This window comes from Sphaeramia orbicularis, chromosome 4 (genome assembly GCF_902148855.1).
Source record: "Sphaeramia orbicularis chromosome 4, fSphaOr1.1, whole genome shotgun sequence".
Lineage (NCBI taxonomy): Eukaryota > Metazoa > Chordata > Actinopteri > Kurtiformes > Apogonidae > Sphaeramia > Sphaeramia orbicularis.
This window is the reverse complement of record NC_043960.1, coordinates 58,099,184-58,121,515: the sequence shown is the minus strand read 5'-3', so window position 1 is coordinate 58,121,515 and position 22,332 is coordinate 58,099,184. Positions and strand designations below refer to the sequence as shown.

The 22,332-nt window shown below is 41.8% G+C and overlaps 1 protein-coding gene across 2 annotated transcripts in view; it reads right to left on the bottom strand.

The window, feature by feature from the left end:
• The window catches only part of trappc8 (trafficking protein particle complex subunit 8), a 37,907-nt gene that overhangs the window by 10,828 nt on the left and 4,747 nt on the right, over window positions 1–22,332 (bottom strand). Inside the window, exons 3-22 of one of the 2 annotated variants that reach the window (XM_030133033.1) lie at window positions 21,275–21,364; window positions 20,423–20,597; window positions 19,671–19,824; window positions 17,967–18,036; window positions 16,799–17,043; window positions 16,502–16,617; window positions 16,205–16,355; window positions 15,844–15,944; window positions 13,394–13,499; window positions 13,061–13,192; window positions 11,872–12,096; window positions 8,894–8,999; window positions 8,326–8,520; window positions 7,641–7,801; window positions 7,467–7,541; window positions 6,664–6,769; window positions 4,062–4,219; window positions 3,044–3,474; window positions 283–439; window positions 48–144 (exon numbers count right to left, since the gene is read on the bottom strand). In XM_030133033.1, the coding sequence (XP_029988893.1) occupies window positions 48–144; window positions 283–439; window positions 3,044–3,474; window positions 4,062–4,219; window positions 6,664–6,769; window positions 7,467–7,541; window positions 7,641–7,801; window positions 8,326–8,520; window positions 8,894–8,999; window positions 11,872–12,096; window positions 13,061–13,192; window positions 13,394–13,499; window positions 15,844–15,944; window positions 16,205–16,355; window positions 16,502–16,617; window positions 16,799–17,043; window positions 17,967–18,036; window positions 19,671–19,824; window positions 20,423–20,597; window positions 21,275–21,364 (3,051 nt within the window). The remainder of the gene's footprint in view (window positions 1–47; window positions 145–282; window positions 440–3,043; window positions 3,475–4,061; window positions 4,220–6,663; window positions 6,770–7,466; window positions 7,542–7,640; window positions 7,802–8,325; window positions 8,521–8,893; window positions 9,000–11,871; window positions 12,097–13,060; window positions 13,193–13,393; window positions 13,500–15,843; window positions 15,945–16,204; window positions 16,356–16,501; window positions 16,618–16,798; window positions 17,044–17,966; window positions 18,037–19,670; window positions 19,825–20,422; window positions 20,598–21,274; window positions 21,365–22,332) is intronic. The other variant, XM_030133034.1, reaches the window with a different exon arrangement.

The following is a 22,332-nucleotide window of genomic DNA, read 5'->3' as shown; positions in this document are numbered from 1 at the left end:
AATAACAATAATAATAATAATAATGACAGCATGCGTCAGTGTTTCACCTTTGTCCTTGCTTGGGTTGATGAACTTATGGAGGCGCCAGTGTCGACTGCTGCTCGACACTTGGATAATGTGGAACTCTTGAACACCAGCTTCACTCTGACAAACACCAAAAACACCATTAAAATGAAAAGCTGAGTTCTGCACCTGTCACGATTTGGGAAATGTCAGATTCAATAAATACCACTAGGGTTAAACCCAGCGTACCCCCAGTGTGTTCCATGTTCTACATCTTACTGTATTAATGTTCTCCACGTCAACAAACACCAGGGCTCCATCGCTGCTTCCCTGATCTGAAGGGTGGTGCTGAGGGACGCTGCTGTGACACGCTGACGCCTGGACACTGAGCGAACGACTGGCACAGATGAACACTGTGTGGCGTAACACCCGATGACTGCACATGAGCAAAGAAGACGCACACAAAAATACACTTCAATAGAAAAAGGATACAGATGGTCTGTAAGTAAAGGGGCAGATATGTGCATTATATCCCATAGTTCTTACACCACATCCAATAACTGTGAACACATCAGTATTACAATAATTATCAGATTTAATAACTTTTCTGTACATCATTTTTAGTCATTTAGACAAAAGAAAAGACGATACTGAAGAATGGATTTCAGGACCTTCTTGGTGTGATATTGGTCCGAACTACACCACCACGACACTGAGGTACGAAAAAACAGGACACCGAGGTACGGAAAGACATGACAATGAGGTACGAAAAGACCAGGAAAGACACACTCTGACGTACAAAGAACATCTGACAGGACCGATTGGAATCAGAAATAATACAAACCAAAATAAAACAAGAATATAGAGCCATGGAGACCCTAGAACCATAGAAACCCTGACCCTATGGATATAGACCCACAGAGACCCTACCCTATAGATATAGACCCATGGAGACCCTAACCCTATAGATATAGAGCCACGGAGACCCTAACCCTATAGATATAAACCCACGGAGGCCCTAACCCTATAGATATAGAACCACTTAGACCCTAACCCTATATAGAGCTATGGAGACCGTAACCCTATAGATATAGAACCACTTAGACCTTAACCCTATAGATATAGAACCACTTAGACCCTAACCCTATATAGAGCTATGGAGACCGTAACCCTATAGATATAGAACCACTTAGACCTTAACCCTATAGATATAGAGCCACGGAGACCCTAACCCTATAGATATAAAGCCGTAGAGACCCTAACCCTATGGATATAAAGCCATAGAGACCCTAACCCCATAGATATAGAGCCATGGAGACCCTGACCTTAAGGATATAGAGCCACGGAGACCCTAACCCTATGGATATAGACCCACAGAGACCCTACCCTATAGATACAGACCCACGGAGACCCTACCCTATAGATATAGACCCATGGCGACCCTAACCCTATAGATATAGAGCCATGGAGACCCTAACCCTATGGATATAAAGCCATGGAGACCCTAACCCTATAGATATAAACCCACAAAGACCCTAACCCTATAGATATAGAACCGCTTAGACCCTAACCCTATATATATAGAGCTATGGAGACCCTAACCCTACAGATATAAACCCTCGGAGACCCTAACCTAACATAGTACAATCTAAGTTCAACTCCTCAGAGTCTGGGGTCCGTTGAAACCACCACTTCCTTTGACAGTCCTCTGAAGTAGGCTGCTTAGCTTGTTGCTAACCTTCTCCAACCAGATGTTCCATTAGCTCCGCCCCATTCAACACCTGAACACCGTCCACTATCTGTCACAGTAGCAGAGGTGAGCATTTACCTGAGGTGGGAACACTTAGTCCTGAGAAAGCAGCTGGGTAAGTGTTCCAGCCCGTCTAAGGACGGTCCTACCCAAATGTGTCAATCTGTGCAGAAGATCATCATTGGGAGTCTGCAGTTAGGGTTCGGGTTCCAGCACCGATGGAAACATCCAAAACCAGTACCCAAAGGGCGTTCAGCTGAGCTACAGAAGACAACTCCAGACTGGTTGTCCTCACCTCATCCGTGTTGAAGACCCTGGAGCATCTTCTTCTGCATCATTGAGATTCCACATCCATGTCAGAGGGTGGTGCTCTACATGCTAGCCCTACCCCGCTGTCATGTGGATCAACAGTATTTAACTCCTTACTAGTTATTTCTCAACCCTCTGGAATAGTCTTCCCCATCACATCAGATTCTATAGACACCTTCAAGCGACTCTTAAAAACTCACTTTTATAAACAAGCATTTTATTAAATCTCTTCTGTTTACGCCCCAGTGAATTCATGTTACTGACTTGACTTCTTCCCTGGAGTCTCTGTGCTTTATCACCTCACAGGTTTTCCCTGGATCATCACCGGTTTTTCCCTAGATCTTCACAGGTTTTCCTAAGATCATCTCTAGACCTGCTGCTGTGGTCCGGCCTCTCTCTACCTTTGTCATCACTCACTTATCCATATAATTACCATAGTGTTTATTATACTGTTCTATACATGTTCTAGTTCGGTTATCTGTGCATGTGTCTCCACCTACCTCCCCCCTCTCCCCCAGTCTCTCTCTATCTCTATCGCTCTCTCATTTCTCCTCCTTTACTTTCTTACTCTAACCCCAACTGGCCAAGGCAGACGGCCATCCTTAAGGAGTCTGGGTCTGCTCCAGGTTTCTGCTGTTAAAGGTAGTTTTTCCTTCCACTGTCACCAGTCGTAAGTGTTTGCTCCTGGAGGATTCTGTTGGGTTTCTGTAAATTGGCTTAAAATTTGATTTGATTTGTCTCCCCTTTATGTAAAGCACTTTGTAACATGTTGTTTTAAAAAGTGCTATATAAATAAAGCTTTACTTACTTACTTTTCTTGAATGTGTTTTTGTCAGGAATAGATGGATATGATCACATAAAACATGTCGTGTTCCTCCAGCAATGATTAAGTACAAGTCAAAGTGTTAGATCTGCACTGTTTGATCAACTACTTATTTTGGGTTTGTACAACAGTTTACAGACAGTGACAGATATGTGTACCTGATTTTGCCTCCTTTCTCCGTGTTCTCATAATAGAACAGAAAGTTGATTTCATGGACTCCCTCCTGGTCTGGTCCTCTGAGCCACAGGGGAAGCTGTGTAGATCCTCCTGGTTGCAGGGTTCCTCCAGATATTGGAATCTCTATCACACCTGGTGCTTGGCTGAAATCCTCGGCTGAAACCAGTATTTCAGCAGCTCCAGACCCTGTTTGGGACCCGGGTGGTTTGGCCAAGGTTTTATAAGCGGAACAGTTCTCAGCTGAGTTGGGGCTGACGGGTGTCGTAACTTGACTCCCAAACGTGAAGAAACTGGGATGTGTGGATGCCACCCGCAGGCCACACAATGCAACTGCACTGACATTACAGAATTCAATGTAGGCCTTTCTGATCTCACCACACAGTAAAGCCGTAGGAAACTTCAGGAAGAACACCTGAAAGACAACGGCAGAAATCATGAGCACAAACTTTCCATTTGCCTTCATTTTCCACATTCATGTCCCTCTGCAGAGGAATCTAACAGACTACACATGACTATCTATGACTAAATGTCCCCATGATGTTTCCATTAAGTACTTCTGATTATATTAGAACTATATAATTATATCAGTTTATAAGTAAATCAGAACATTTTTAATGAGAACTGTCCAACTGTGTCATTATGTTTTTACCTTTTTCTTCAAAACTTAGTACACAATGTTCCAGTGTTCTTAGGTATCACTTATACGTAGAAAGTCTTATTAGAAAATATATTTCACCAGTGTGGTTAAAAATGTAGTGACTAGTGTCCGTTGACTACACCTTCCACTGACTTCTACATCACTGACCTCTACATCACTGACCTCTACGTCACTGACCTCTACATCCATTCCTGTCAGTCTACAGCTGTTATTTCGCTACTTCTATTACACCAAGTTCCTACAATTTCATCAGGAACATTTCTTTGGAATAACTGAAAATGTCCTAACTGCACAGGGACAAGCAGCTGACCAAACTCTACAGCGTGTGAATCCTTTGATACCTCCATGAGGGGCATCGGTGGTGTTATGATGGGATTCAGACGCTGATCGGATCCATGTCGAACCAACATCTTGTCTTCTTTGGTCTGATTGAGCCGCGGACCTTGGATCTTCAAGTCCTGTCTGCCAGTAACCACCATATCCAGTCCAGTTTGTTTACCTGTTTACAAGAAAATCCACACCATGTGATACTACAGCGCTTACTGTGGTTGATCTGGAAGGGAACACAATCCAAACAGATCAACACCGATGGACTGTCATACATGTTCTGTTGGAAAACTCCTAATTAAACACTGATGAACCCACAACTCCACCTTCAGTGTGTTCCTGAAAAAACACTCTTGAAGAACTTAACAACTCATGTTTAGATTGGAAGCATTAAACACAACACTTCAGCTTCTGTTACCATGTTGTTATCATGTTTTCATCTAAACTCCCCCAAAAATACCTGAAAAAAATAAAGGTGAACAATTCCACTGCAAGAATGAGCTCCACTGTTTGTCCCCTGATTGAGAGAAGGTGGCGCTGAAGTCCCAGGTCATATGAGGTTAGGGCTAGTGTTAGGGTTAGGGTTAGGCTAACCCTAACCGACTGAATGAGCAGGAAACAGTCACTAAGTGTGGAAAAAAACAGCAGAACACAACCCATATAAAGTACATGCAAATGTATAAAACTAACCCATATAAAGTACATACAAGTACATAAAACTAACCCATATAAAATACATACAAGTACATAAAACTAACCCATATAAAGTACATACAAGTACATAAAACTAACCCATATAAAATACATACAAGTACATAAAACTAACCCATATAAAGTACATACAAGTACATAAAACTAACCCATATAAAGTACATACAAGTACATAAAACTAACCCATATAAAGTACATACAAGTACATAAAACTAACCCATATAAAATACATACAAGTACATAAAACTAACCCATATAAAGTACATACAAGTACATAAAACTAACCCATATAAAGTACATACAAGTACTTAAAACTAACCCATACAAAGTACATTCACAAAATATGATTTCTAGTAGGCCTGTAAAGGTACACAAAATTTTCAGTTTGGTACGTTTTTGGTTTTGAAAGCCATGGTTCTTTTTTTTTTCGGTTCAGTACGGGAAGAAAGAAAACCCCTCAAAATGTCTTTAATACATTTATTATGAATATTTGAACATCCCCCCCCCCGATTATTGGTGACAATAGAATATAGAAAAACAGGAATAATATAATTCTGCTGCTATAAATCAAACATAAAATAAATAAAATATTACTAAATGTATTTTAAACATTAGTTTTGCACTTTTCCCTGAAAGGTAGTTTTGAACAAACAAAAATCAAATCACAGTCCTGTCAGTTCACATTCTGCAGAAAAATAACAACAAAAACTCCACATAAAGTGCAACATTAACAAGAGGGCAAACTCGTATTCTCAGAACTACTGTCCAGGAGGAAACGGCAAACCTCCAGGAATATGTCAAGAAAATGGCCCCAATGGCCAACTGATAAGTGAATGCTTCAGGCAACAAAAGCCCAGTAAGGACGAGGACCCCGAGGGGCTATCATGGAAGGACAAGCCCCTGCATGGCATGGACCACCGGCAAATTGAGGAAGTGGCTGATACCGAGAAAACATACCAGCGGCTGGAAAAGGCTGGACTGAAAGACAGCACAGAGGTATTACTCATGGCTGCACAAGAACAGGCCCTGAACACCAGAGCAATAGAGGCCGGGGTCTACCACACCAGACTAGACCCCAGGTGTAGGTCTACCACACCAGACTAGACCCCAGGTGTAGGTCTACCACACCAGACTAGACCCCAGGTGTAGGCTGTGTAGAGAAGCCCCTGAGACAGTCCAGCACATCACAGCAGGTGTAAGATGGTCCTGGCAAGGCATACATGGAACAGCATAACTAGGTAGAGGACATAGTGTACAGGAATATCTGTACTGAGTATGGACTGGAGGTCCCAGGGTCCAGATAGGAGACACCCCCGAAGGTGACAGAGAACAAACAGGCCAAGATCCTGTGGGACTTCCAGATCCAGACTGACAAGATGGTGATGGCCAATCAGCCTGTCATAGTGGTGGTGGATAAACATCAGAAGACAGAGGTAGTGATAGATGTAGCAATCCCAAGTCATAGCAACATCAGAAAGAATGAGCACAAGAGGCTCGAGAAATACCAAGAGTTGAAAGAGGAGATAGAGAAAATGTGGGGTGTGAAGGCAACAGTGGTCCCAGTAGTGAAAGGGGCACTAGGGGTAATGACCCCCAAACTGAGAGGATGGAACCAGCAGATACCAGGAGCAACATCAGAGATCTGATTCCAAAAGAGCGCGATCCTAGGAACAGCTAAGATCCTGCACAGAACCCTCACATATACATATACATATACACACACACACACACACACACACACACACACACACACACACACGCCTGTACATTAATGATGCTTGTGGCTGAAATCAGGTAGAAAAACACCAGATTTTAACAATTCACTCCTATCTTTGACTGTTCTCCTCTCAGTCAAAAAAAAACTACAATGGTTTGAAAACCCAGTATTATGTGAGGGTTCATTACCTTCAGTGGTAGCACTGTGGTCTCCAGATGAAGCTGCAGCCAGGTTATACACCACACCCACAATGTTCAGCTGTCCAGTTCTGTGGGGCAGCAACTTGAGTCGGGCCTGAAGTCAAAAGTAAGAGTGTTACTATCCCCACATTCAACACTGGGGGACTGGGCTGACCCTAACCCTGACCCTGACTATTATTATTGATATATATGGTCTATTATTATTCATATATTTATAGTCGATTATTGGTGATGTATATGGTCTATTATTATTACTACTAACCCTAACCTTCCTTACCCTAACCCTAACCCTGGGGCAGACTGACAGAAGCGTGGTTGCCAGTCTGCGCCTACGGCCCCTCCCACCACCACCGAACATTCATACACATTCATACACCAGTGTGAGTAGCAGTACTGGTGTATTTGTTCACTGTGATGCAAGAGATTCAGGTGAGTAATGACAGACAGAGTAATGGATTCATGATACTGAGGATATGACTGAGGTTGGACAGATCTGAGGAAAAACTGGTCACGAAAGTCCACCACAGCTGTAAGGCCCACCTTTGTGTTTCTCTTAGTGGGTGATTGTACACTGTTTTTTCAGTTTCCTTTTAGAACCCCTAAAAGAGCCCATTAGTGGTTTGACCCCCCCTAAAAGGGCCTTGGTTTTGACCCCTTCAATGGGTAGGGTGTCTACACTTGTGTCTACAGCTGATGACCCTAACTCTAACTCTAACCCAGTCTAGTTCAGTCGTACACTTGTGTCTACAGCTGATGAACACTACCATCCACCCAACATAGGAGCTACTTACCATTTTGGTCTCCTCTGGACTCAAATGAAACACAGGGATGATTTCATTGGTAATGATGTCATCGTTCAAAGTCATCTGAAAGATAATACGGAGACGATGAATATTGTAAATGTTTTTTTCTGGAACTGAACAACATTCGTATTTGTACAACAGACAAATGTCCCAGATGCCCACCCCAGAAGCCAGGCTCTCCTCATTGGTGACGACCTCTCCATTAGCCTCATCCTTTGACGAAGATCCACCATCTGCAGTGAACCTCCACAGAAGTGAGAGGCTGGACAGTTCCAGGGACACCTTCAGAGGGTTCCTTAAGGTCACCTCTACTATGATTGGTTCTGCAGAGAAACAAACAAAACCAAAGTCTGTCCACAACAGTTATATTCAATATGATGAGATATAGAAGACAGAGAGATAGAAGATCAGACAATACTGAAACCAAAACAGTATGCTCTGCTTCTGCCTGGACCTAACCCCCCCTGGACCTCCAATGGATGCCTCTCTAACCCTAACTCTACCATTAACCCTAACACTAACTCTAACCCCCCATATCACACCATGTACTTGTGCACCCATGATGATGATGATGTAAATACGTAATAGTACTTAAAGTTCAATTAAAATCATTTATATAAATATTTAAATAAATACCAAATTTCTTACTTTTCTCTATATTTTACATTTTCACTGGTGTTTTTCTGTCTGTCTTTTTTCTCTGTGATTGGTTGTTGTTTGTTGCTGCTGGTAACTGTGAAATTTCTCCATGGTGAGATGAATAAAGTCGTATCTTAACACTACTGTCAAGACTACCAAACAACACTTGACCCTGGGACCCCAGAGCCCACCCTGTTGGACTTCTTACCCTCCACCACAGCCAGGGGCAGGCGTAGGTTGTCGGTCTGGTTGTTCAGACAGTACTGTGTAGGTTGGAAAGTCACTGGAATCACCCCCCTGTTGGCAGAGGCTACCAGCTGCTCCTCCAGATGAACCCACATGGCTGTCAGATCCTGGTCATACTCCTGGTCCAGGGAAACGTGTGTTGCTGCCTGCTTTTCGCCTAAATATACAGGGAGATTATATTCAGCATTTCATTCAACTTGCTGCAAAACTACATAAAACATTTTTTTCCAATATATATATATATATATATATATATATATATATATATATATATATATATACACACACACAAACAGGCAGATATACTCAAAGCTATATTTCTTGAGCTTTTTATTTACTGACTGCCTTTTTATTGTTTTTACTGTTTGCACAAACATTAAGTCGATAATAAATGAGGTCTATATCTCATTATATTGTGAGAAAAAAATAAAAGCTGAATTATTTCACAAATAAAACATCCTGAGCATAAATGATATGTTTTCAGGGTGTAATTTCTTCAGAATGGTTTAGGTTTGGATAAATCCTGTGACCTTCTGCAAGGCGGCGTTCATGTCCGAAGTAGACCCGAGTGGCTGAACCCTGGATGCACGGTAAAGGCAGTTCAGGAAGGATGGCTTCACTTCCTCCGATTACACTCTGCAAATTCACAACAAAAATTACACAGTTATGAAACTACTTTTGAAGTTTTTAATATTTACAAAACCCCAACAGACTGAAGGCCCCCACAGAGTCAGGTGTACTTGACTCTGTGGACGTCTGCGCGTACTGAAGGCAGACGTCCACTGGACATGTCCACGCAGAGCTCTATTTTAACACCCACGCCAACTCCGTGTAAGCATACTGGGTGTCACACAATAGACTGGTCGGTGGGAAGTCTTCACATTGACCTGTTTTAAATGTGACACCGAGCTGATTGGACTTGATCGGTACGCTGGACTATGAAAGCTCAAAGGTCTGCGGACAGTAAGCACACAGTCCAGCCGACAGCGGAAGCATTTAGACCAGTGTCCCAAACACGCTGTATGTTGACTTTCACATCTACAGCAGCCTGGATGGTTTTTCACACACTGTCATGAGTACTACTGGCTGATCCTAAGGCTTTCAAACACCATTCATTAGGAAGGATCACCTGAGACAGACCAGATACCAAGAAGAAGACAGGGACAAAAAGAATCACATGACACCAGGAACAGGGATCTATGTGTAACCTGTGTTCATTTAACTGAACCTGGGCTAGATTTCACCCTATCCCTAATAACCCTAACTCTAACCCTAATAACCCTAACCCTAATAACCCTAACCCTAACAACCCTAATAACCCTCACAGACCCTAACAGAAGGACAACCAGAAAGACAACCAGGAGGACATACTGGATCAGACCTGGCAGATCCAACCAAGCTTAATGCTCATGCTCCATGTCTTCTTTTCCATTTTTTTGTGAGAGCGTTCCAACACCACCTACAGGCCTGGCATCAGTACTACATCATTTTTGGGCATTTTCAGTGGTTTCGTGTGGACGCAGATATTTCCTGAAAGGACTCCGTGTTTACAAAGCCCTTCATTGAAAACGACAAAGGAAAAGATCGGATATGAAAAGATGTGGTTTGGTGTGGACATGGCCTCAGTGGTCTGCATAAATTCACGAACACATTCTAATTGAGTGAAGATTCAATATTGATTAAGTGTATGTCATTGAGCACAACCAGTAAAGCAGATGAAATGGTCAAACTTGACACATCAACATCAACATTATTGAAGTATTGATTGATTCACACCACTTCATGGAAAATATTCCACCTTAAAAGCTGTGTGCTAGTTTTTGAGCTGCGCAGTCATTACCATGGTAACCACAGCAGATCCAGCCTGTTCAGATGTTCTGGGTTTGTTCATTCAGATAAAAAAACCCGTGATCCAGGACTGTCCAACCCTGGTCCTCCAGATCTACTGTCTGACCCTGGTCCTCTAGATCTACTGTCCAACCCTGGTCCTCTAGATCTACTGTCCAACCCTGGTCCTCTAGATCTACTGTCCAACCCTGGTCCTCCAGATTTACTGTCCGACCCTGGCAGGGCTCGGCCAGTTTCCTACTCATAACACTATGAGATACGGGGCGATGCGGACCGTGCCGCCGGAGGGATGTGAAAGTGAAACGTATCGCTCATTTATGCAGAGATGATTTTCTTTTGTATGAAATATATGGTGTGGTGGTAACGATTTTGCCGTGGCGTTGAATCGTTTTCCTTCTTCTTTTTAAACCCTAATTGCTCTCACACATCTGCTTTTAAGTATGAAGGTGCTGGATTTATATTTGCCGCCATTCTCTTGAATCTCTTAGCTCTGACTGCGCAAACATGAGGAGAAAGACGTGGGCGTCTGTGTAAAGACAGTATCTAGACAGGTAAGTTGCTAGAAATGCTCTACAGTGACACTAGTGGCCGGCTAACCTAATCGTTCTTCCTGCAAAGCAAACGGGGAGATGGGCGGCGAGCAGAGTGCCAGACGGAACACGGGGGATTTGAATGGGGCTTGATGTATCGATCCTTGCGGCTGAAAAATCGATACTTTCTGGGGAAACAAAATATCGATATGTATCGCAGAATCGATAAAATCGCCCAGCCTTATGGAGGACCAGGATTGGTGAGCCCTGCTGTGACCCCACCTACAGGGCATTCGATCCAATGTGTAGGGACCCACTGGGCCTGCCCACTCAGAGCAGGGCTCAAACTCATTTTCTTTCAGGTTCCACATTCAGCTCAATTTGATCTCCAGTGGGCCGAACCAGTAAAATAATAACAGAATAACCAATAAATAATGACAACTCCAAATTTTGGTCTTGGTTTTAGTGCAAAAAACCCCCATTAAATTATGAAAATACTTACTTTTATAAACTATCCAAACAAAAAAGATGTGAATAACCTGAAAAAAACTGAAAAATAAGTGCAATTTTACAATATTATGCCTCAACTTATCATTTCTACATGTACATTATGGATCAGATCTACAAAGACACTAAACACTGAGTAACAGGCAGAAAATAGTTAAAATTATGCTTAATTTTCTTTAGACATTTCAGGTTGTTCATATTTGTTCAGGTTATCCATATTTTATTGTTACAGGATAGTTTGTAAATGTAAATATTTTCATAATTTAATGTTATTTTTTGCACGAAAGACAAAAAATTTGAAGTTGTCATTATTTATGGGCAAAATGTAATATTTTTTCACATCAAACCGAGAAGAAACAATGGAGTCATTATTTTTTGTCGGTTATTATGTTATTATTTTATTTGAGATCATATTGGTCTGTATGTGGAACCTGAACTAAAATGAGTTCGACAGCCTTAACAGTGGAATTTTTGCACTTTGCAAATTCATCCCACGGGCCAGATTAGAACCTTTGGCGGGCCGCATTTGGCCCCCGGGACATACGTTTGAGACCCCTGACTCAGAGTACCCTCCAGGATGTTGATCAGCTGTTCCAGGGCTCTACTCACCACCATGGACTTACCTTGAAAACGTACAGGTACTCTCGGAGGAAGGCCCCCTGCTGGGTGGACGTCTGCTGGCTGTCATTGACCAGGATTTGTCTGAAGGCTGTTACAGCGTTCTCCGGCTGGCGAAGTGTGAACGACTGACGGCCAATGGTGAAGTTGATATGGTCCTCTGCCAAAGTCCAGCCCCTCCCCTTGTAAACCTGCATGGCCTGACAGTAACAACGCAGAGCATGTCTTCTCTACAGAGAGACGGAAGAGATGAAGAAGAAGAGCATAAGAAGGAGCATCAGATATGGACCCATGCTAGACCACATACGGACCCACACTAGACCACATACGGACTCACAGTAGACCGCATACGGACTCACAGCAAGTTAACAAAAAGTAATGAAATGATGAAAACTACAATTGTAAAAACATTTTTGTTAACTGATATACATAAAAACTATAATTAAAAGAAAAAAACGATAACTAACTGAAACTGTATTGTGTGTTTACAAAACTAACTAAAACATATAAAAATTCTGGATAAAATTCTCTTCATTTTCGTCTTTATCAATGTCGAATTGATTTAAAATCGATTTATTTCCCTCAAGCAATTTTAGCTGCTGGCACCATATGATATTAAATGGTCCGTCACTTCTCATCACTTGTCATTTAGTGTCGTCTTCTGGTCCCCACTCTACCTGGAAACATGCAGACTAAAGTTGGGAGAAAGCAGCAGAGTCCTGTCTGGGATTTATTTGAATTCAACAGTGAAGAAGATAAAAGATATAAAGAAACTAAAACTAAACTAAAACCAAGCATTTAGAAAATAAAGAAAACTAATAAAAACTAGCAAACCTGCTATAAAAACTAATTAAAACTAACTGAATTAGAGAAAAAAAGTCAAAACTAAATAAAACTAAACTATAATGAAAAATCCAAAACTATTAGAACCTTGACCCACAGAAGATTCCCTACTGACCCACAGTAGACCACATATGGACCCACAGTAGACCACAGTAGACCATATACTCATAGGTTACAGACCATATACTCATAGGTTACAAACCATATACTCATAGGTTATAGACCATATACTCATAGGTTACAGACCATATACTCATAGGTTACAGACCATATACTCATAGGTTACAGACCATATACTCATAGGTTATAGACCATATACTGTACATTAGATCAGGATTCACTGGAGCTCACCTGTCCTGCTTTACTGAACCGATGTCCTGCCAGGATCATATGGAAAGCAAACTTGCGCAACATTGGATTCCGCATATTAACAAAGCAGTGGGCGGCCTGTTCCAGTAATAAAGCACTGCGCAAGTCTGAGTCCTGGACAAAACAATTACAACAAACACTGAATTAATGTACTGTGCTTTGCTTCTATAAACCAGTCAGACAAAGATGCTGCATCATATACATTTTACATCTATATACATTGTATATGTATATGCATAATTCAATCTATGCTGGAACTGCTCTGTTCATTTCTTCACCCTTTTAACAGTATATAGTGCAGTAGGTTTCCTTTACCTCACTGGTCATCTTAATCAGCAGAGTTGCAGCCTCTGAATATTTCCCCTGACTCTTCAGGATCTCTGCACTGAGTAAAGTACAGCGTTCAGCCAACGCCATGTTCCTGCAGTGGAGGAGTGATGAGGAGCTGTTAGCATCACATAGTTGGTACACTAGATCAGGGATTAAAGCAAAAATGTTTCATCTGACTGAAAATTTTCTTCTGGTCAAAATCATTGGCCACTATTAAAAATGATGCAATACAATACTACTATAGCGTACAAGTTTATATAGTCAAATTTGGCAATACTGTAAAACACACTGAATGGGAGAGTGTACAGGTGTAGAAGATTAGTAACATGGATAGAAAAAATGTCATGAGTGGTATTGGTGGGGGGTCTGGGGGTCTTCCCCCAGAAAATTTTTAAAGCTTCAGGTCAATTTTGGTGCTCTGTGGTTAATTTTAAAGGATATGAAAACCTTTGAAGCAAGTGAAAATAATAACTAGAAGAAAACCTTACTGCAAAAAATGAGTGAAAAACTGTTTATTTAACAATTTAGGAACTCCTAAAACATAACTCCAACTCCAACAGCACATGAATTTTGGGGAAGCGCCAATATCATGTTCTCTTTTGATTGGAAGAAATTACATCAACTGAAACAGAAATTCTATTCCGTTCCAGATCCTCTCTGAGGGTATTTCAAATACAGTGGCTTTGCAAATACCAAGGGTGATACTCATTCATTCTGTTTTATCTTCCTACTGTACCACACAGAAATAAGATGCTAAACGGGTCAAAATAAAGCACTTATGCAGTCGGGCGCGTAACAGCGTAAGGCCGCGGCGCGCACAGCCGCACGCACGGGAAGGGCACATACACACAAACACACACACACACACACACACTAGTCATATACCGGCAAGAGGAGATAAGCTATGAACCCAAACATGAAGGTCCATGTAGATCAGTTCTGTCTTCTTCCCTTTTCGCTGTGGTTCTGTCATAATGAAAGCTACTTGTTAGCACTAAACTAAAGTTAGTCTGGAGGCTGAACTTCGGTAAAGCTGAACTTGTCCATGTGTTTCTGAGGCACAGAATGAGCAGCGTTTCCTTCCAAAGATAAATAGTCATCAATCTGTCCTCCCGACATAAAAATAAAGAAGTTATCTTATTCTCATCACTGTTAAACCTATCAGCCCCCTGTGCGTGGTGTGCCTGTGTTAAACACCTGCAGATTCAGGACAGGATCGCGGTGCCGACTGGACTCCACGAAACATGTGGGGAAGTTACTTCAATATGACTTTTTTCCCCCCTCAATTTTTCCATTTGACGGAAATCCGTCGTGGTGACGGAGAACTTTAATCCCTGCACTAGATCCAAATGAAACATGTTTCTTACTGGAGCAGCCTGTCCAATAACTCAATGAAGAGAATGAAAGAATTCAGTCAGCTATACAGCTCTGTAATGCTCACTCATCATCTCAGTCCTCTTACGTTTTTTGCTGTGTGCAAACGTGCAGTGGAGAAAGGTTTGTAATAACCGAAAACTGAAAATGAGTGCATGAATTCAAACTGGAACCTGATGGGGTCAACGGGCCATACAGCCCAAAGAGAATTATCAAACAATCTGTGTTTGAGGTGGAACTATGAGACCAGAACCACATAAAGACTGGGCAAACCAGAGGCAATACTTGGTCTTCCATCAGTACATCAGGTCTTTGGGTTAGGGTATTTGGACAGTTAGGGTAGGGTATCTGGGTTAGGGTAGGGTATTTGGACAGGGTTAGAGCTGGGTTGTTCCATCACTGATTAACCACTAATTAACCTGGTTGTTCCATCACTAATTAATCTGGTAATTAATCTGGTTGCTCTATCACTAATTAACCTGGTTGTTCCATCAGTAATTAACCTGGTTGTTCTACCACTAATTAACCTGGCTGTTCTATCGTTAATTAACCTGGTTGCTGCTCCATCACTAATTAATCTGGTTGTCCTATCGCTAATTAACCTGATTGTCCTATCACTAATTAATCTGGTTGTTCTATCACTAATTAACTTGGTTCTCCTATCACTAATTAACCTGGTTGCTCCATCACTAATTAACCTGGATGCTCCATCACTAATTAACCTGGTTGCTCCATCACTAATTAACCTGGATGCTCCATCACTAATTAACCTGGTTGTTCCATCACTAATTAACTTGGTGTTCCAGGGACATTCAAAGCACAACCTACTCCCCCCTTCCCTCTTTAACTTCATGCTCATTTATTTTGTCTCTACCTCCTGAAGCTTCGCATTTGAGGGGGCAGGGCGTTTGTCCTGTTCTAGTACATATTATACATATGTAGAATACGTCTAATGCAACGGTGATAAATTTTTTTGTATGAAACGTTTGGTGTGGCGGCATGGAAACCTATCCCAGCGGAAACACTGGTTCAGTGTAATCCCATCATGTGTGAGTTCGTACTTGCAGACATCTTTGTACGTCTGTATTGCCGTGTCCATGTAGTGAGCTGGGTATGGTCTGGGAGCTCCAGTCTGAAGGAAAGCTGACACTGCAGCCATTTCCTACAGAAAAAGATGGTTTTAAACGAAAGGAAAGAAATGAACAAGAAATTGAAAAAAGACATACAATTTCAAATGTTGCCTTTAAATTACCGGACATAACTGAGGAAAGATGTAAAAAATAATCTTATGATAAACATTAAGAAAGCTTTGTTCAATTCAATCCTTTGGACGTTTTCTTTCTTTCTTCACTTCAGTTCACCTCCATGTCTAATGCTTCAGTAAACTGTATCTGTGACTGGGCTGTACCCATATGTACTCACCAGGGCTCCTGCAGCATACAGCATGGCCTGGTCAGACAGGAAGTCTTTTTTGGCAGTGTGGTAACAGCTGTAGGCCAGCTCATAGTGCTGAACCAGGAAGCAGAGGTCGGCCATCTTCCTAATCTGCAGTTCGGGTGCTTCTGGGGGATAGCTGACACCATGGAGGGAAAACCATTAAACACTCAAAGGCAGATCTATATATCTATAGAATACTGTCAACGTGAACTTGAAACGGAGCTGTCTGTAGTTGTGGTGTGTTCCTCATGAGTGGACTTAAGTTCATGCTGAGGTGCTTACAGAAGGCCACATGTGCTCTTGGGTTCACTGACGCTCTTCTCTGGAACCTTCCCACCACCAAACCACTTCTTTGTTGCAGTGAACAGGGACCGACTCAGACCTTTCCTGGACACCAGCTGTGGACACAGACACGTCACATGACTGACAAGTGGAAAGGCTTTAGTGGATGTTGACTTAAAACTGGACAACACTGGTCCTTTACAGCCTGAGTACCAGGATCAGGGTTAGGGTTAGGCGTACCTGGGTTAGGGTTACCTGGGTTAGGGTTAGGCGTACCTGGGTTAGGGTTAGGCGTACCTGGTCATTGAGCTGTCGGATGTTCTTCTCTATGTGCGGTAACAGGCCTCTGAAGGTGAACTCCTGGATGAACTGTCTAATATGGTCGTGGTCATTCAGAGTCAGACATGCACCGTGGTTCCCCGTTCCCCCACACGGGTGGTCCGGGTCGGGTTTCTTCAGGTCAGTGTTGACCGTTGGGAGGCCAAGGAGTAACCCAGAGCTGCTGACCGTCTCCAGCTGGAGATTGTGGCTACTCGATCCATCTGAAATGAAACCATGTTGAATTTAACCCCATTTACAAGGTGTGGCCGGCCACACACACGCACGCACGCACACACACACATACACACACACACACACACACACACTTTGGACTTAGACCTGCAGGTGCTAATGTAACATGTTCAACTGCATCTTTAGGTTCTATGTTCTGAGTTTCCTGTTGATCATTAATCCTCTCCCATGTTGCCATGATCGGTCCCTATCCATGGTCCTGAAACTGAATTAGACCACTCCCACATCACAGGTGCGGCCATTGCAGAAAATTAAATGTTTCATGTATTTTTAGTTTAAAGATGAATGTTCAACTGTTGGACATGTAATAGGACCGACCGTTAACTGAAAAAAGAATAGAGCCTGTTGATTGGTTGTTCATGATTAAAAAAACAACAACAATAAAACATCCACCCCCTCTGTTTTGTTAACAAATTGCACCCAGCATGTCTATACACACACACATATGTATATATACTATACATACATACATATATACACACACACATACACACATTTATATACACACAATTAAAATTGTAGAGAGCATAAGTTACACAGTCAAATGTGAGTGGAAGACAATGACAGGAAGTTGAAGTCTACCATCACTACATACAGGGGTTGGACAAAATAATGGAAACACCTAACATTGTGGCATCATAGAAGGAGTTTCCATTATTTTGTCCAACCCCTGTACATATGTAAGCCGAAAGAAATCCAATAATGGACCAGGGTTTATGATTATCGCATTTCTTAAATGCATGTAAATGTATTAGATATGATTATTACAATTATCCGATTACTCTCAGATATTGGCAGTAGTGTTTGGAAGCTACTAACAAATAATAGCTTCAACAAGAAGCTAAAGTAAGTGAAATGGTCCTGACCCTCCAGTGATGAGTGAAGGACTCACCTGCACCTGCACCGACAGGGTTCTCCACAGGTTCACTGTCAACAGTCTGGGTCTGCTCATCAAACAGGTCCTGCAACAGTTGACACACATATTACTGCTTTATATACATATATATGTATATACACACACTCACACACGTATGTAAGTATGTATACATACATGCATACACTCCCGATCAAAATGTTCAGACCAGTTGTAAAATTGCATGAATGTCCATTTTTCTCTGTTGGATCTTCAGAAGGTTCTAAATAGAGTTTGAAAATGCAAAAAGAAGAAATGGGAGTGAGACAAAAACAAATGTGAGTAATTTATCAAAAACAACAGTTAAACTGAACTAGTGTGTTCATCCACAGTTTCAGAGCCCAGCCTTTAACAGACCAAATGTGTGCATAAATGTGGATTCAGTGTCCTTCAGTGTCAGGTATTCCCACTGTCATGACCTCCTGATGGAAAAGGATCCAAAGCTTTGTCTGTTTGAACGTGGTCGGATTGTTGAGCTGCAGAAACAAGGCCTCTGGGAACGCACCATCACTGCTGAGGTTGGACGACCCAACACAGGCAGGTTGGACCCCCTGTTTGGAACTGATGTCCATTTTTGGTCACTTCCCTTTCCATCCATCCACAGATGTCCTCAGTGTGTTTTACATGAGGGGAACCTGCAGGACGGTCCACCACAGCGGGGTTGTCCCTCTGTCCTCTGTCAGACATTGGACATTGTGGACTGCAGTGTTGTCCTGTTTTTAAACCCAGTCCGTCCCACACAGACCAGGACCCTCAGTCATGACCTCTGACCCCTGAAACATCTGCACAGAGACACCCTTAGCCGTTGGATGCCCCTGCACAACCTGAAGCTCCACTGGTCCACTGAAGGACAAAGCACCCAGATCATGATGGCCACGCCCCCTCCACCAGGCCACACCTAGAAAGCCTCTCCAGTGGGATCTCCTTGTCATGTCAGTAACGGTGGAAGCATCAGAACCGTCAAGGTTCCATTTGTCCTCATCACAGAATCCACCTGTCTTCCACCTTTCACTGTCCCATGTCTGGTGTCTCTGTCCACGTCCAAATGGACAGTTTAGTGGTTTGGTTGAAGGACGAGGCCTTTGCAGATGTTGTTGGTTCTTCAAGTCCTTCTGTAGCAGATGTTGTCTGATGGTTCTTGGGCTGCAGCTGGCACCAAGAACCGCCTTCATTTGGGTCCAGGACCTTCCCCTGTCTGGACGGACAGCCAATCGGATCCTCCGGCTCAGCGCTGGGGACATGTTTTTGGTTCTACCACTGTTCCACAACCCTCAGGATCTTCTGTGGGTCCAACCTGCCTGTGTTAGGTCGTCACTAAACGACCTGACACTAAAGGACTCTGAATCCACATTTATGCACACATTTGGTCTGTTAAAGGCTGGGCTCTGAAACTGAGGATGAACACACTAGTTCAGTTTAACTGTTGTTTTTAATAAATTACTCACATTTGTTTTTGTCTCACTCCCATTTCTTCTTTTTGCATTTTCAAACTCTACTTAGAACCTTCTGCAAATCCAACAGGCAAAAATGGACATGCAATTTTACAACTGGTCCTAAAATTTTGATCAGGAGTGTGTGTATGTGTGTGTATGTATACATATGTGTGTGTGTGTGTGTATACACACACACATACGGTACATTGTTTGACGTTGGAACAGCTGACACACTCTGTTCTATACTCACCTGATTATGCAGGTTATTCTTGTGTAAGTATTGACTCCAGGGATCTGGAATCTGTTCATCTGTTTCTGCTAAAAATGTTCGAGAGTTCATTTTCAACAGGTAGCATCCCTGAGGACCATACCTCTGTTTCATATCCTCATACACAGCATCTGCCCTGAGGACCAAAGAAAACATCTGATGAACAGGTTTACTCTTATCCAATATATAACACCAGTACGTACACATGCTACAATTCTGAATTCTATTTAAAGGCTTATGGGTCTAGTGGAAACAAGGCCAAGACAGATCATATAATATACTAACCCATCAGATCTATACCATATGCATAATTATTAGGTAAATTGTATTTTTCAGAATCCTCTTTAGTATTGAAGGACTACAAAGCTGTTGGTCGATCCAATTGTTAATAGGTCTACAAGCAGAATATTTAAAGAAGTAAGTGATGTCTTGTCTTTGTTCGGAGAATATCTGTGTGTGGACACTTACTGGACAAATGTTTCTGAGCAGAATTATTATGTAACTACATGAAAAATTACCCTTTTCCCTTTTTACTTGTTTATTTTGATTGATATAGATGTAGGTAAAATAATTGTTCTATTAGATATAGATGTAGTTCAAATAAATATCATATTAGATATAGATGAAGGTAAAATAATTATCCTATTCGATATAAAGGTAAAATAATTATCCTATCAGACATAGATGTAGTTAAAATAATTATTCTATTACATATAAATGTAAGGAAATCTTACCTCTGTTCATCCCCCTCACTCATGTCATGCAGGAGGACATAATACTTGAGTGTGTTGGGGATAAACCACTTTGGGTGGGTGTACTCTCCACTGTGCTGAATCCTGTGCTGTTCTTGGGAAAGTTTAAGGAACTGTTCAACAGGAACTGCCTCTGAGGAGGACACCACCAGGAGACCTTCAGGATCAGACTGTTAAGGACAAACCATCAACCACATCTGTCAACAAAAGACAAACCATCAACCACATCTGTCAACAGAAGAAAACAGAGCCAACAGGAACCTTCTATTATTAATAATTCAAGGCTTACAAACCGCAATCAAAGGCTTGTTTTGCATATCGGAGGTTCAGTCGGTACGAGTGACTGAACAAACGAAGGAAACTCAATGTTTATTTTATTATAACTTTACATACTTTACTTGCTGCTAAATTACTTTGTATTTTGAATACTCTGCTACAGAGTTTGTCTATTACACAACATACCTTTACAAATGCACCCATGAATCTATCTGAACATTAACAAAAGTTTGACATACAAAAGGTCAATGTCTTCGATTCTAAAATGAGAGTTGTCTTTATTATTCTAGAGACAGAACATTGTTTTATGTTAAAAAATCACAGCTGTTACTGAAATCATCCAAACTCTGTCCCTTCTACTTCCTTTACTGTGGACGTTTCCTCCTTGATGTGGGAGAAATGTGTCAAACATAACATTCTAAAAGGACATATTCTAACAGAAGTGGACTCATTAATGAGATCCACCTACTTTCACACCAGATGGAATTAAATCAATCAATAAATAATCACATCCAGTGTAAAGGCCACTGTCTGTGTCCCAGTATGTGAAAAGGATACAGGCCAGGTAGTGGTTGAGGAACTCATGATCCGAGGCAGGCATGGACTGGAGGAAGGTCTCTCTGTAAGCTTCAAACCAGGGTGTGGTGGCTTTAAAAAACATAACACACAAAAGACAGAGACATGAAGGATTTGACCAAAGGCGTCCAAGTCCGATCAGGTTTAGAGGAGTGAGTTGGACCGATCAGAATCACACGTCTGACCAGCTGAAGGGGGGGCCGGCCCCCTTCCACTTTTTAATGCAACAATAATCTTTGTGCTTGATTGTTCAGAATAATGTTTGTAAAATGACAACGCCGTCTGCAGAACTGAAATGTGGTCAACTGTAGAAAAAGGATGACTTCATGGTACACGAACATTAACCTTTTCAAGAGTCACATACATGCTGTGAACCGAGATTACAAACTAGTTTTCTATTCAAATATTTGTTACTAAAAAAAAAACAGGAGAAATGTATTGATATTTAATTAAGTTATATGACTTAGTGGTGAATTAGCCATGTGAGACTCACATCACTATTTAAAGCTGAATATTTCACTATAAGAATTTATTTATTTAACCAGGAAAAAAAATCCCAGTTAGATTAAAAACCTCTTTTACAAGGGAGTCCTGGATAAGATCAGCAGCAGCATGTCCAACACAGTTAGAGGATTACACCATTAGAACACAAATAACACACACAGTGAACAACAAACAGACTGTAAAAATAACATTTACAAGCAGATGAAGAAGAAAAATAAGACCAAGGGTCCTGTAGTCCAACGGCATATTTAAAGGGGTCCTTCCACATGTATTTCATTCCTTTTGTGTTCATGTCTGAAGTTCTACCATGGACTCGACAACATTCTTTGTGGGTAAATGCCTTGGTTCCAAGTTTCTATCCATTCTAACGTGGTGATGACAGCCTGCTGAAGACTCAGCTCCATTTGCAGCAGTTCTCATGAATATTCAACATGCTATTCTGCTTGACTCTGATTCGCTAACATCTAGCCAATGAGAGCCTGGCTTTTCAGCATCCTTTACCCTGTTGCACAACAAGTAGAGGAACTATCGGAAAC